Source organism: Silene latifolia, chromosome 1 (assembly GCF_048544455.1).
Source record: "Silene latifolia isolate original U9 population chromosome 1, ASM4854445v1, whole genome shotgun sequence".
Classification (NCBI taxonomy): Eukaryota; Viridiplantae; Streptophyta; class Magnoliopsida; order Caryophyllales; family Caryophyllaceae; genus Silene; species Silene latifolia.
In genome coordinates, this window is record NC_133526.1 from 186,806,237 (window position 1) to 186,818,543 (window position 12,307).

Genomic DNA, 12,307 nt, shown 5'->3' on the forward strand with positions numbered 1-12,307 from the left:
GAGGAAGTTTTGGTGTGATGATAGATGAAGTTTGGCTGCCAATACAATTGTCTTTTTCATTTTCATTTTTTTCTTTTTAAAGATGGGATTTGTAGAGAAAATAGAGACGATATTGGGTTCGGAAAAAAGACAATTTACATCTGTATCGACAACTTCAAAATTAATTTCCTAGATATTTAAAGAAACAACTACTCTTATTTAAGACTGTCTTAACTTATGTTAGCTTTTATACCTGATTAAAATAGAGGTGGAAATAAAAGGAAGTATTGAGGGACTAAAAGATCTTCAGTTAAGACGGTTTTAAGCAAGACGAACTGTTAAAGAAAAGCTTCTTGAGAGCTTACTAAAGGATGCAAAGCTAAGTAAATATCATTCTCACTTTTTTTAACATCATTAGAATGTGCACATTGTCATGCTATAAAAAATTCTTAATCATGGGCTCTTTTGCAACATAAGCATATATCATTAACAAAGCTAAATGGATTATTTTAGTGGTTTTTAACCACACTTATTCACACCTGTTTTAGGGTCAACCACAATAGGTATGCTACAAGAAAGATCACATCACTAACAAAGCAAGGAAACTTATAGCTCATTTCTCATACACAAGGATCCAATAACTGGGAAAAAAAAAACTCAAATAAGGCCGTTGTACAGCATACAATGACCTTATCCAATAGTTATGTTGTACGATACTATACCAATTGGATTAACTGATACAAACGATGACCGAATAAGGAATTTACCTAATTTTTTCTCTCTAACTGCTAAACAAGATGTAAATGGTACCCGATTGTCAAAAAAAAAAAAAAAAAAAAAAAAAAAAAAAAAAAAAGATGTAAATGGTAGTAGGAAAGAAAGATCAGTCTGTTTCAAGCCTAGCAATATATTTGTCATAAAACTTTGCAGCGTTCTCGAGATCTCCAAGTTCTGTGTAGCAGTCTGCGATTGCACCATAGGCTTCGGTATTTCCTGATGTTTCTTTAACGCGCTTAGATATACCTAGAACCATTTTGTGGTAGTTGATTGCTTCACGGTACTTTCCCTGTCTTTGCAGGGACGCTCCTGAAAGCATTTGATCATTTTAGTCACTTATTTAGATTCAAATTTCTGAAGCAGGAAAGGGAATTAACTCCCGAGGAGCACAATCTGGGACCAACAATGTAATATTCCACTGTCCCAAGTTCTTCCAACGAAGCAAAATTTACACGACAATGCTACTGATTGAAGCTGACCTGACCTGACCTGACCTAAGAGATCCGACTGAACCCACCCAAAACAGAAAATTGGCGAACTGGACCGACCAACTTAACCTGAGGCCAAACAGACAACAGATACAACCCGAATACCTAATTTGTCTCAACTTTCAGCCCAACCTGACCTGAAACTGACCCTAGATGACTATGTCCCTGTAATGACGCAACCCGATTGATGGCCTAACAATGAATTAGCAGATTTTAAAAGTAATGATAAGTGAGAACACAAGGCAAGTAAACCAACCTAAGCCTCTAGCAGCTTTCTTCTCCTCAATGGGGTCCTTTAACTCTTGAGCAAGCTCTAGAGCAATTTTAAACTCCGTAAGTGCCTTGTCTGGGTCTAGATTTCTTAGATATTTCTTGCCATTCTTCAGCCGAGAAATTAACTCCTCTTTTTTAGGATCAACTATAACTTCAGTCTCCGCAACTCTTCCACCCACAGGAGCGTAACTCAAAGCAGGAGCATATGATTCTTTTACAGCTTGCCTTCTTAGAGCTGCATTAATCTGCCGTAGTTGTTCATTGAGCTTTTGAAGTTCTCCCCTTCTTTGTCGCGCCAACAATCCTGCAACAGAAAGACCCAAATGTCTGGAAAAACTCAAATTAAATCAAGGCACACTGTGAATGAGTTTTCCATAATTAGTCAAGTTTAATCTTCGCAGATGAGAAGTTCACCTATAGTTCTTACGACTGCTTACTTCTATAATCACGACCAAGGTTTCCTTCCCTTTTGGAAAAGTAACATGCTACTGAGGTTGTGGACTTGTGGCAGTTTGGTAGTCACAAACTCGTCATAACGTTGGTTGAATGAGAAACATCACATTTGTTACTTCGTAAAGTCCATATACAGATTCGACATACAGGAGCAGGCACATAGCAGTCTCATTTATCTACCGGAGGGTAAAAAGACAATAGAACCTCAGTTAGGACTGAACATATTTAGGTGTAATTGCGAACTATACTATACAAAAAATTATATTAGGATAAAGCTAGTGCTAATTTAAATCACTATGAAAATGTGTATAATATTTGATTAACACATAGATTTCTTAATTTAAGTTGGCAGCCATCAACAGGCTCTGCAGTCTTAGGGGGTGACGGGATGTTCACCCCTAGCCTTAGTTCAAAAAGTATTTGGGATCGGCTAAATCATTGTGCCAGGATACGTCAATTAATTAAAGCAAGATTCAGTTAGTGAGCGACATAAAATCAAATAAAGAAAAGACATCTCACCCCCGACAGTAGCTCCTACAAGAGCTACAAGTAGTAGCAGGGGCATGTTGAAGATGGAATTATCAGTCTCACATGTTTCTGCTAGAGCTTCCAAAGGCATAGCCAGGCTCATCAACGTCGCATTTGTTGACAAAAGGACTATGGCTATTAATCTGGTGAAATGTGCCTCCTGTAATATTAAAAGAAAGAAGTTAAACTAATAGACAACACTGTGAAGTGTGAAGTAAAGAACATGCAGAACCTTCCCCTCCCCCTTCCAACTTAAAACAAAGCTGTGGTGAAGCGTATGATATGACGACTCACCAGCATACCTGATTGACGTATGGGCATAGGGAAGTAATTTCAGAAAGTTGTTGGGAAGTATGAATGCTAATATTTCCAGAATTGTACATTTGAAACATGTTGAGAAGTTGGGACGTAGATGATTCTCCTGCAAAACATGAGCATGTATTTGGTGGTCGGGACGTGGAATATCGTCCTGGCAATATGAGGTTCCTAGGATTGGAAGGCACCATACCTGGTTCACCAATGTCAACACAAATATTCAGCTTCATATACATGCTAAATCCTATGACTTCCATTTATTGAATGTTCTCCCTTTGAGTTTTTCCCTTATATCGATTCTTGTACGCGGTGCAACAGCGTATTATTTCAAAATAGTCAGATCAAGATAAGAACACATGGAAAAGGCTCTAAATAAGTTAGCAAATTTGATATTGCAAAGTTTGGAAACAGCAGTTCACAAGTCCCTTTCAAAACAGAAAACCAGAAGTACAATCAGACAAATCTTAAATGTCATGAAGTATTGCAGGATGCTGAAATCCATTATAAGCATCAATTATCAATTCAGCTGCTGACGGTTTTCATCGACTTCCAACTTGTTTTACCTTCAATATCACTTAATTTCCTCCAAAAGTCGCATATAAAGAGCCACTAAGTCTTGAAACTACATTAAAGTTCCACACATATATGCAACTAGTAGCTGAGTACCCAGCTCACTTAACCAAGAGAAAAAATGTGTACTCGGCAACTCGGCATAACAAAATCAATCAGAATTATCACAAAAACATGGTGGCAATTTAGCAAAGTACAAGTTCGATTTTTGCAAGCAAGATCATCATGGAGTATTAATTAATCAAAGAACCTTCTCCCACTCCATCAATTTTATTATATTCACTAAAATCTACTCTCTTTTTCTACTTTCCTCGTTTCTTACCAACACTCAAGTCTTGAGTAGTACTTGTAAGCTAGGTAGCACGGACACTCCTCCTAACTAGCCGTCCCGTGTCCGACACCGTGTCCGACACCCGACACTCGTCGGACACACGCCTAATCATGTTATAGTTTACACGAGGAATAAATTCTCAAAAGAGATTGATTAGAAGATTCGTTTGGGTGCAAAATTAGAATTAGTTATAGTTAAGGTCGAATTTTACCTTCAGTTACCTAAATTTAGTATCAATTACATTAAATTTAGAATCAAATACATTACAAAAATAAAATCATACGTTATTTATAACCATAAAATATGTTTTTTTAATTAAATTTAAATAGCGTGTCCCGTGTCCTAAATTTCATGGGATGCCGTATCACGTGTCCGTGTCCGTTTTAGTGCTACCTAGCTTGTAAGTCGTAACCCCGATTAAAATATTGTAAGAATCAAAAGTCTCCTTGTAACTCCCTTTACACCAAAAATAAAAAATTACGTCATTCTCCAAAGTGTAATAAATTCATACACTACAACAACATTGCCCCAATGCCACAATGGCTCCCGCAAATTGAGGGGTAAGAGGGGTCAGATGTACGCAGCTTTACCCTTGTGTCAGCAAAATTAAGAGCTGTTTCTGAACTGCACAGAAGGACTGGTATTTCACAATAGAATGAAGAACAACCACTTTAGCGAGTTATTTTGCTTTATTCCATTCATAATCCAGGACCAAAGAGTAATGATTCTTTTGGCTCTATTGGAAATGGAAACATATATTTTCATACACTACCAGTCTACCCTTAAAATTCATTTTTGATATTCTGTTTTTGTTTCATCTATACTATTTGACTCGTTTTAAGTTTAAGACATATATATCCGTCTTAAACAAGAATTTGACATGATGGGAAAACTATAACTACAGCATCAGTCTTGTAAAATTGTACATGGGACCAAATCAAGATTAAATTTTTAGCAGCATACCAAGTAAATAACATGATTCTAGATAAAAGGGTACCAAAATTACTATGATCATAAGAATAAAGTGAAGAGACAAGTGAAGTTAATAAAACTGACCCTGAAAATGGAATTTAGTGGAGAAAAAGTGATGCCATGAGGAAAAAGCAGGGAGCTTTGGAGGACCAAGAACAGAAGAACAATGGAAAAGCATGTCTATTTGTAACTGTGTAAGTGTAGGAAATATGGGGAGATGAGGAGAAAAGAAGGGATTGAAAGATAGCGAATTGGATGTGGAAACTGGAAACTGCCAAACAAGGTAGTAATACCATAATCAAACATGGATTACATGTGTATAAGATGATATGCCATTTTCTGTCCCATCTCGTGTTCTATTATATTCTCCTTGTAATACATCAATAATTTACGAGAAATTTTGATATCAATTTATCATGCGATGTCAATGATGATGTGTCGTATGATAAAGACAGAAAGACAGAAGATGAGACGCAAAAATGTGACAGATGATCTCAACTCGTATAAGATGAATTGATGGTAGACAATTTTTCATGTTTTGCAATAGGAACACGAGTCCGGATCCTCTATTCCATTTTCCATTTTCCATTTTCCATTTTCCAATTTCATTTTGCGCATATTACCTCTCTTTTCGATGCGTAAGCATTGAGCCATTGATTATTAAAATGTGCAAATATCATATAACCAAAGTTGGTTGGTTGGTTGGTTTGAGTCGTAAAGAACCTAAGAGCGCTTTCATTTCTTAATCAAGTGATCAAAAGTTCAATTTTTTACTCTTGCGAATGAAAAGGCCAAACTAACACTTTATCGACTTTAACTAAGAATTTCAATAGGATAGACTCGATTGCAAACTATCAAATTGGTATGGTCACAAACTCACAGATGAGTTATATCTTGTAACTCGATCAAAACAAACTCGAGCTTAGATTGCGCACAAACCCGAGTGACTCTACCTTGTGTATTAGGAGTCAAATAGAAAAATAATCACTTGAGGTCGTCATTATGCTAAGCTTATAGTTGTATTTATTTCAAATCGATTATGAATTAGATACTAAAAAGACAGAATTATAAAAATGAAATACCGAGTAATTAATTGAGCTGGGCTGAGCCGAAATCTTACTCCACCACTGAGTCAATCTCGAGCAGATCAACCGCGTGCTCATGCAACTTAGTTACACGCCTAATTATACCGACTAGCTACTCTGTTATGATCCTTGATCGTGTAATGAATCAAACCTTTATCTTCTAGAAATACGCTTCAAAAATAAACTAAAAACTCAAATCAACACACATTCAAAAAACAGAAACGTAATACTAGGCAAAGAATTAACCCAAATGTTCCGTGAACCAGGAAAATAATATACACAAGATTCACCTCAAAGCAACTTTTTGGTATATATCACAAGGCTCGACCATAATAAGAAAAGAGATTTAAATCCTATAACAAAAACAAAACCAAGAAAATAAAAACTACAGCCTTCACAATGGATGAACTTTACTCTGGAACCACGACCATCGCTTCCTACGAAACAAAACAGAAAACTCCAAAGCAGAGTAATAATAGGAAGAAAAGTAAAAGGGGTTTACATCTTGCATTCAACACAGGACGACAATCATAAAAGATGGTGGAAAATAGATATTAGACAAATGGAGTAGTTGGGAAGGAGAAGAATGCTTGGGCAAAGCAGTGACTTAATGGTAGTACATCATTTGTTGGGCGGCTGCAATATTCTGAAACCCACCATCGTAAATGGCTTGGCTAGCTCCAGCGCCCGCCATTCCCATATTAGCTTTATTGAGTGGGTGTGGTCCTTGTGCGTGCATGAGTGCATGCATGCCACCCATCTTGCTCATTGCCAGTTGCCTCTCGTACGTGAAAAGATCGGCTGCTGACAGTCCTAGTGGTGCTGGAGCAGGAGGAGGGAGTGGATTCGAAGCTGTCCCTGCTGGTGTTGGCTTGCTTCCCCATGAGCACTAGAAGCATGAGCGAAGAAAATTAGCCAATCGTAGGAGAAATCATGGAAGGATAATTAAAACATTAGGCCAATTGGGAGAACGTGTTTGAATTTAGACGAGCCATTACAAAGTTCAAACACCGTGGATTGTTCAAGCATGGACACCTTTTGGATGAAAGGATTTGGAGAACAGGTAGAGGAGGGAAAGGGAGATGTGGATTTTTTATTGTTCAGTTAAGTTTGGTGGAAGGGAAATTGAGGGAAGGAAAATAGAGGGTAGTCTTTAACTTCCTTGACCTCTTTACCCCTAAAATTTTATCCAGACACACTGCTAACATCACTGAACAACGCACAAGAGAAAGTTCGGCTATGAGCAAGTTGATAGATATGGTCAGAAAAACAATGAATAACAGAACAAGATGGGTGAACATGCAGAGGGCCGAGAGGAAGTGGATGTTGGAATATACATCACAGCATCAGAGTCAAGCAACGAACATGGAGTCAATCTCTTTACAATCTAATACGAGTAAGCTTGAATCTACCACAATTAGAAATTGCAAAATTAAGAAGCACAGAAAAGGCTTAAGCAAGAAACAACCGTGAGAGAGAGGGGCAATCACGAGTAGGCATTCCAAACTACACACCTTAATTTGTTTACCCAACAGCCCATTTTGGGGATTATTACCAAACTGAATGGCCAAGGCAGCCTCAGCATGTGTGCTGTATCTGACAAAACCAAACCCCTTGTCGCGCTGCACCCTTACTTCTTCAATTGCCCCAGCGCCTAACTGATGAAAGTGGCGGTGGAGATCAAGCTGGGTTACCTACAAACCAAGCAATTGATAGAGAATATTTAGAGATTCTGACACGGATATGATAACATGCTTCAGTAGCCATGAAGTTATAAGACTTATAACTCATTAATACAAGGCTAAATCATGGGTTGAAAGTGACACAAGTATGAATCCCACCATGTAGTTCAAACTACATGTCAATCCCCAGAAACTACCAAATCGGTAAAGACTTACTTTCAAGTTTCAATAACAGAATTTTGTTTAGCATAGAGAAGAGGATCAAGAGCCAACAATAAATCAAACAAACAAGTAATTATACCTCAGGACCAAGATTCCCAACATAAACTGTTGTGTATTGAGGATTGTTTTCAGGAGCCTCACTGTTTGTAGTCTCTTTCCCATCTTCTAAAAATTGGAAAACAAACAAGTTATGTGTGAGTGCACAACTACATGGGCATGAATCAAAATTACAGGCTTATAGAGCAGCATTGGGATGGGAAGCATGCACAAAAGGAAACAACCGCAGTTGTTGAGCCTACGGCAGTAAGTGATATCTAACTATTCTCTCATAGCAACATTGGTATCGAGTTGAGAATTAAGCTCCTTTTCATAAGCTTTCAGGTTCCCACCACTTCTCTCAGGATGGCGTGAAGGTCAATAGCCTGAAATCATCCTATCATGAATTTGGCTTCTAAATGTACAGGAGAACACCTATTGAGATATCATTCTAATTGTTTCATTAACTGTCACAAGGTTCTATCCATTTTCAGGATTTAAGATGCTTACGTTCACCAAAACTATGCTACCAAACTTTTGCAACTAAAAGGGGCGCACTCAGGATTTTCACACATATATGGCATCTCCTTTATAACCCTCCAACATTTCCAGGAAACAAGTGTAGTTAAAGCCTTTGTAAGAAGGTAGCTTCTCATTTTTGCCATCCTGACAACTTATGGTGGCCTTTATCTTGTGAAACAGTGATGGAATAATTAGTTTGATTTCTTTGTAAAAAAAAGAAGTTTTTCAGTTCTAATGTGATCAACGCCATAGACAATAATGTTGACTAATGAGTCTTTATGTGACCAACTCCTCAACGTAGGATGATGGTAATGAGACAAACCTGATGAGCCATTTGTCAATTCTACTACACTTTTCGCATCAGTACTTTGTGTATCATCACCGTTAGTGGCTCCTTTAGTTGCCCAGTTGCACCGTATTTGCCTACTGCCAAGCCACTTGCCTGAAATATGAAGACAAATAAATTAAAGTTGTGTTCAATTACTACAGTAAAATATCATAAAGGCACTTAAAGAACCTAGGACTACCAAACCAATTAAAACAGATTTCATTACTAATTAGAGTGAGCCAATGTTGATCACATCCATACAATTAATTAGGTTCCCCATTTATTAAGTCAATGAGAGTGATATGAGACTGCGGAAACAATCACTCTAATAGGAATCTAAAAAAAATATGGAACTTTTGTCATTCAGATAACTGAATGGCATAAATCAACTGCGCAACATTTTCAATAGCTTCATTTAAAAAAAATGTCAAGTCCCTCCTCTCTAAAGAAAATATACTTTTGTTTTCATGTTTCTCACATAACCGCAAATTTTGTTGTCACCACAACAATAATAGAAGTAAGAATAATTGCACACTAGTTAAATGATCTTAAATCTTACCAGTAAGATCATTTATTGCACTTTGGGCATCCTGTAACATCAACAAGAAGTATTTCCAAGAGTTAAAAACCTACAAAGGACGTCACCTTTCCTCCATTAATTAAGAAACATTACATTACCTGCTGATTGCGGAAGGACACAAACCCAAATCCCCTTGAACGTCCAGTTTTCTGATCCCACATAACTCTTGCATCACTGAAAAGGAAGAAAATACTATGTTAGGCACCAAACATTACAGTACCTGCTGATTTTAGCTGCCAAATATACAGATAAGATCAATAAACACAACCAACTGAAACAACTAGTTAAGCTCTGGCGAGCAAGAAAATTAAAAGGAAGGAAAACGAAGCTTACGAACAACTAGGGTAAACAGAAAAACAAGCAAACAGCATAGCATCAGTAACTTCAGGACTCAGATCTCCGACAAAAACATTAAAATGGTCTGAAAGAAGATTTGAAACATGTCAGAAACCAGGTATAAATATTTAGAAACAAAATATTACAGTGTCTAACAAAACTGAAGAAGATGAACTCACTTGTAGTATCCTCGCGCTGACCACTAGTATACGCCCAATTAACCTTAATAGGCTGTCCAAACCTTCATAACAACGGTAAGGTATTAAAACAAGTGAAACACCAAAATTATCCAAGATCAATAACAAAACTGTATGTCTCAACACTTACAAATGCCTCCCATTCAGTGTTAGTATCGCCATGCTAGCGCACCTACGATCATAATAGTGGACAAAGCCATAGGATGACTGAAAATAGCACAGGAACATGTTAGCAATAACCATCTTATTTCCTATTAAGTATCACGGTTCATTCTTCAGGGGTATTTAAAAACAAATTATACATTGCATCAACAAAAGAATACCTTTTCCTTTCTAATTAACTTGCAACCTTCAACGGGTCCAGAACTCCCAAAAACTTCTTGGAGCAATGGTTCTGTGACTTGAGGATGGATATTACCCACATACCTGCATTTCCTCAAAAATAAATAAAACTAGAAAATTAAGAAGAAGAAAAATAAGAAAACAAACATAAACACAATAAGGTCTCCTTCAAAATAACAAGTACAAATGCTCAAAAGAAGAGTACATAAGCAACATTAAAAGAAAACTTACACACTGCGGCATGTAGAGGGGTCAAAGCCGGGAGGAAGGTTTCCACCGGGGTATGGCTCAATCTGAAACACGCAAAGCAAAAAGCTACGTAAATTGAAGATACATATAAACTGAAAGATTGGGAACCCTCAACTCACCGACCATATAAGGGTAAATCTAAACCAAACAAAGACGTGACAGTCACATACATATATTATAGTCTCACACGGCATAACACACACTTCATTGAGCTACATTCACATAACGGTTATGCATGATACGAGCTTTGCAACAGAAGCACCACCCACGACACACAAGCACAATGATTAGGACAATAGCTACGTAAACTGAAGGAACATATAAACCGAAAGATTAACATGGTCTCTAATCACATAAGATGATAAGGGTATACCTAACAAGCTACTAAGCTAGAACCAAAAATTGCACACGGGTTCTAACTTCTAAACCAAACAAAGACACGACACTGAGCCACGACTTAAATAAAGCTCAGATGTAGAACCCGCTTCAATGAACTGTATTCACAGAACGGTTATGTATGATACGAGCTTTGTAACAGTAGCATCATCCTTAACAAACAAGCACAACGATGAGCATATATGAACAACCTAAAATTCAACATTTAGGGCAACACGATACCAAGTTCAAAATAGTGTAATTTTACGCTCCATCCATTTCTTAATGCACTTAGGCGCCCCAGACGGTCAGGCCGAGTAATTGTATCTTCCCATTTCTTCCCATAACAAGCTCATAGTTCATAAAATCGGGCGACACATACCATAATAACAAAAATTGAAACTATACAACAGCTGGCACTAACAGCAAACACAAAACTAGCATACATTGCGACATTTCGAAAGCATACAATAAACCGTTTAATCATAATCTATGCTGCTTGTAAGCAGCTGCGAAATCAAGAGTTTCATTTCGGAACATCAAATCCAAACTTCCACAAGTTGCTTAATCGAAATTACAACGACAAAGAATCACAAACTTTATGCAGAAACCCTAAATTCGTCGGTCAATCAATAACTTTAAATCAACGAACTAAAATGAAATCAAACAAAAACACGAGAATTGCAGAATAAAAATTACCTGAGGAGCAGCGAGAAGACCAGGATGATAGAGAGATTGTTGTTGAAGAAGAGCTTGTTGCATCAAAGCTTGTTGTTGTTGCTGCTGCTGCTGCTGCTGCTGCTGCTTCATTCTTTGATTTTGCATTCTTAATTAGGGTTAGATAATGTACGGATAAGGATGAATTTGACAAAACAAGTGAGAAATTAGATAATTTGGGGAGATTTGAGAACTTAGGGTTTAGAAATTGGGGGAAAATAAGAAGAGATGAAGAAGAATGAAGACCCTCGATTAATGGAAAAAAATGCGAGGAGAGAGAGAGACAAGGAGAAGACAGAACGAGAGGGATGCCTCACTAAAGTTGTGAATTATTGGTCTGACGAGGTTTTTACATTAAAGTCACTCTCTTGCATTGATTTTCGTAATTCTTGTACTAGACGATCTTATATTAATCTTTTGGACTTAAAGTCACTCTCTTTAAATTAAATTCAGCAAAATTAAGTTTAGTTCAGAAAAATTTCAGCTCCTATAAATTGAGTTAAGTTCAGTAAAATTAAGTTAAAAAAAGTTCAGCAAAATTAAGTTCAGAAAAGTTCAGCAAAATTATTTATGTAATAATTTATGAGAATGATTTATGTAATTTAAAAGTTAATTAATGGCATTTCTAACAAATAATTGTAAATAAGAGATTAATTAAATAACAAAGTAAGTAAGTGAGTCGGGAATTTAACTTAAAGCTAGACGAGCCTTGAACCGTATTAACAGTGTGAAATAAAGAGTAATAGTTGAGATTTGAAGCGGGATTTAATAATAAAATAATTGGTATATTAATAATATGGTAATTACTAAGGCTCCGTTTGGCAAGATATTTCAGGTACCTGTTTTGACTGAACTAGCTTTTTTGATAAAAGTTTCAGGTAACTTATTTTTATGGATGTGTTTGGCAAGTATCTTTTTTGCCTAAATAAGCTATCTGAAATGAAATGCTA

General features: G+C 36.8%; 2 protein-coding genes across 4 annotated transcripts; both read right to left on the reverse strand.

Annotated features, from left to right (window-relative positions):
* Nucleotides 1-548: 548 nt before the first annotated feature.
* On the reverse strand, nt 549-5,009 carry LOC141613499 (protein FLUORESCENT IN BLUE LIGHT, chloroplastic-like). Of its 3 annotated transcripts, XM_074432243.1 has the most exons (6): nt 4,771-5,009; nt 2,801-3,006; nt 2,490-2,658; nt 1,501-1,821; nt 839-1,065; nt 549-778 (listed from the first exon to the last, which is right to left on the reverse strand). In XM_074432243.1, exons 1-5 carry the CDS (start codon nt 4,862-4,864, stop codon nt 863-865), a joined length of 993 nt encoding a protein of 330 aa, XP_074288344.1. In that variant the 5' UTR covers nt 4,865-5,009; the 3' UTR covers nt 549-778; nt 839-862. The 3 variants fall into 3 exon arrangements, with proteins under 3 accessions (XP_074288344.1, XP_074288342.1, XP_074288347.1); XM_074432241.1 differs by having other exon boundaries at nt 549-1,065; XM_074432246.1 differs by lacking the exon at nt 4,771-5,009 and having other exon boundaries at nt 549-1,065; nt 2,793-2,887.
* Nucleotides 5,010-6,056: 1,047 nt separating this feature from the next.
* Nucleotides 6,057-11,719, reverse strand: LOC141613529 (oligouridylate-binding protein 1B-like). The gene is made up of 12 exons (XM_074432271.1): nt 11,340-11,719; nt 10,248-10,309; nt 9,998-10,100; nt 9,805-9,881; nt 9,657-9,718; nt 9,475-9,562; nt 9,240-9,315; nt 9,121-9,151; nt 8,556-8,675; nt 7,755-7,840; nt 7,286-7,465; nt 6,057-6,660 (listed from the first exon to the last, which is right to left on the reverse strand). Exons 1-12 carry the CDS (start codon nt 11,463-11,465, stop codon nt 6,379-6,381), a joined length of 1,293 nt encoding a protein of 430 aa, XP_074288372.1. The 5' UTR covers nt 11,466-11,719; the 3' UTR covers nt 6,057-6,378.
* Between the last annotated feature and the right edge of the window lie 588 nt (nt 11,720-12,307).

What these genes read in the sequence shown, in the direction of transcription:
- LOC141613499 (XM_074432243.1), bottom strand. Translation starts at nt 4,864, where the DNA reads ATGCTTTTCCATTGTTCTTCTGTTCTTGGTCCTCCAAAGCTCCCTGCT. An exon ending in CACTAAATTCCATTTTCAGG is followed by an intron (nt 3,007 to 4,770) that starts GTCAGTTTTATT and finishes TTGGTGAACCAG; the next exon opens with GTATGGTGCCTTCCAATCCT. An exon ending in TGTAGGAGCTACTGTCGGGG is followed by an intron (nt 1,822 to 2,489) that starts GTGAGATGTCTT and finishes TTTCTGTTGCAG; the next exon opens with GATTGTTGGCGCGACAAAGA.
- LOC141613529 (XM_074432271.1), bottom strand. Translation starts at nt 11,465, where the DNA reads ATGCAAAATCAAAGAATGAAGCAGCAGCAGCAGCAGCAGCAGCAGCAA. An exon ending in CCCTCTACATGCCGCAGTGT is followed by an intron (nt 10,101 to 10,247) that starts GTAAGTTTTCTT and finishes GAGGAAATGCAG; the next exon opens with GTATGTGGGTAATATCCATC. An exon ending in TTGGGAATCTTGGTCCTGAG is followed by an intron (nt 7,466 to 7,754) that starts GTATAATTACTT and finishes CTTGGTTTGTAG; the next exon opens with GTAACCCAGCTTGATCTCCA.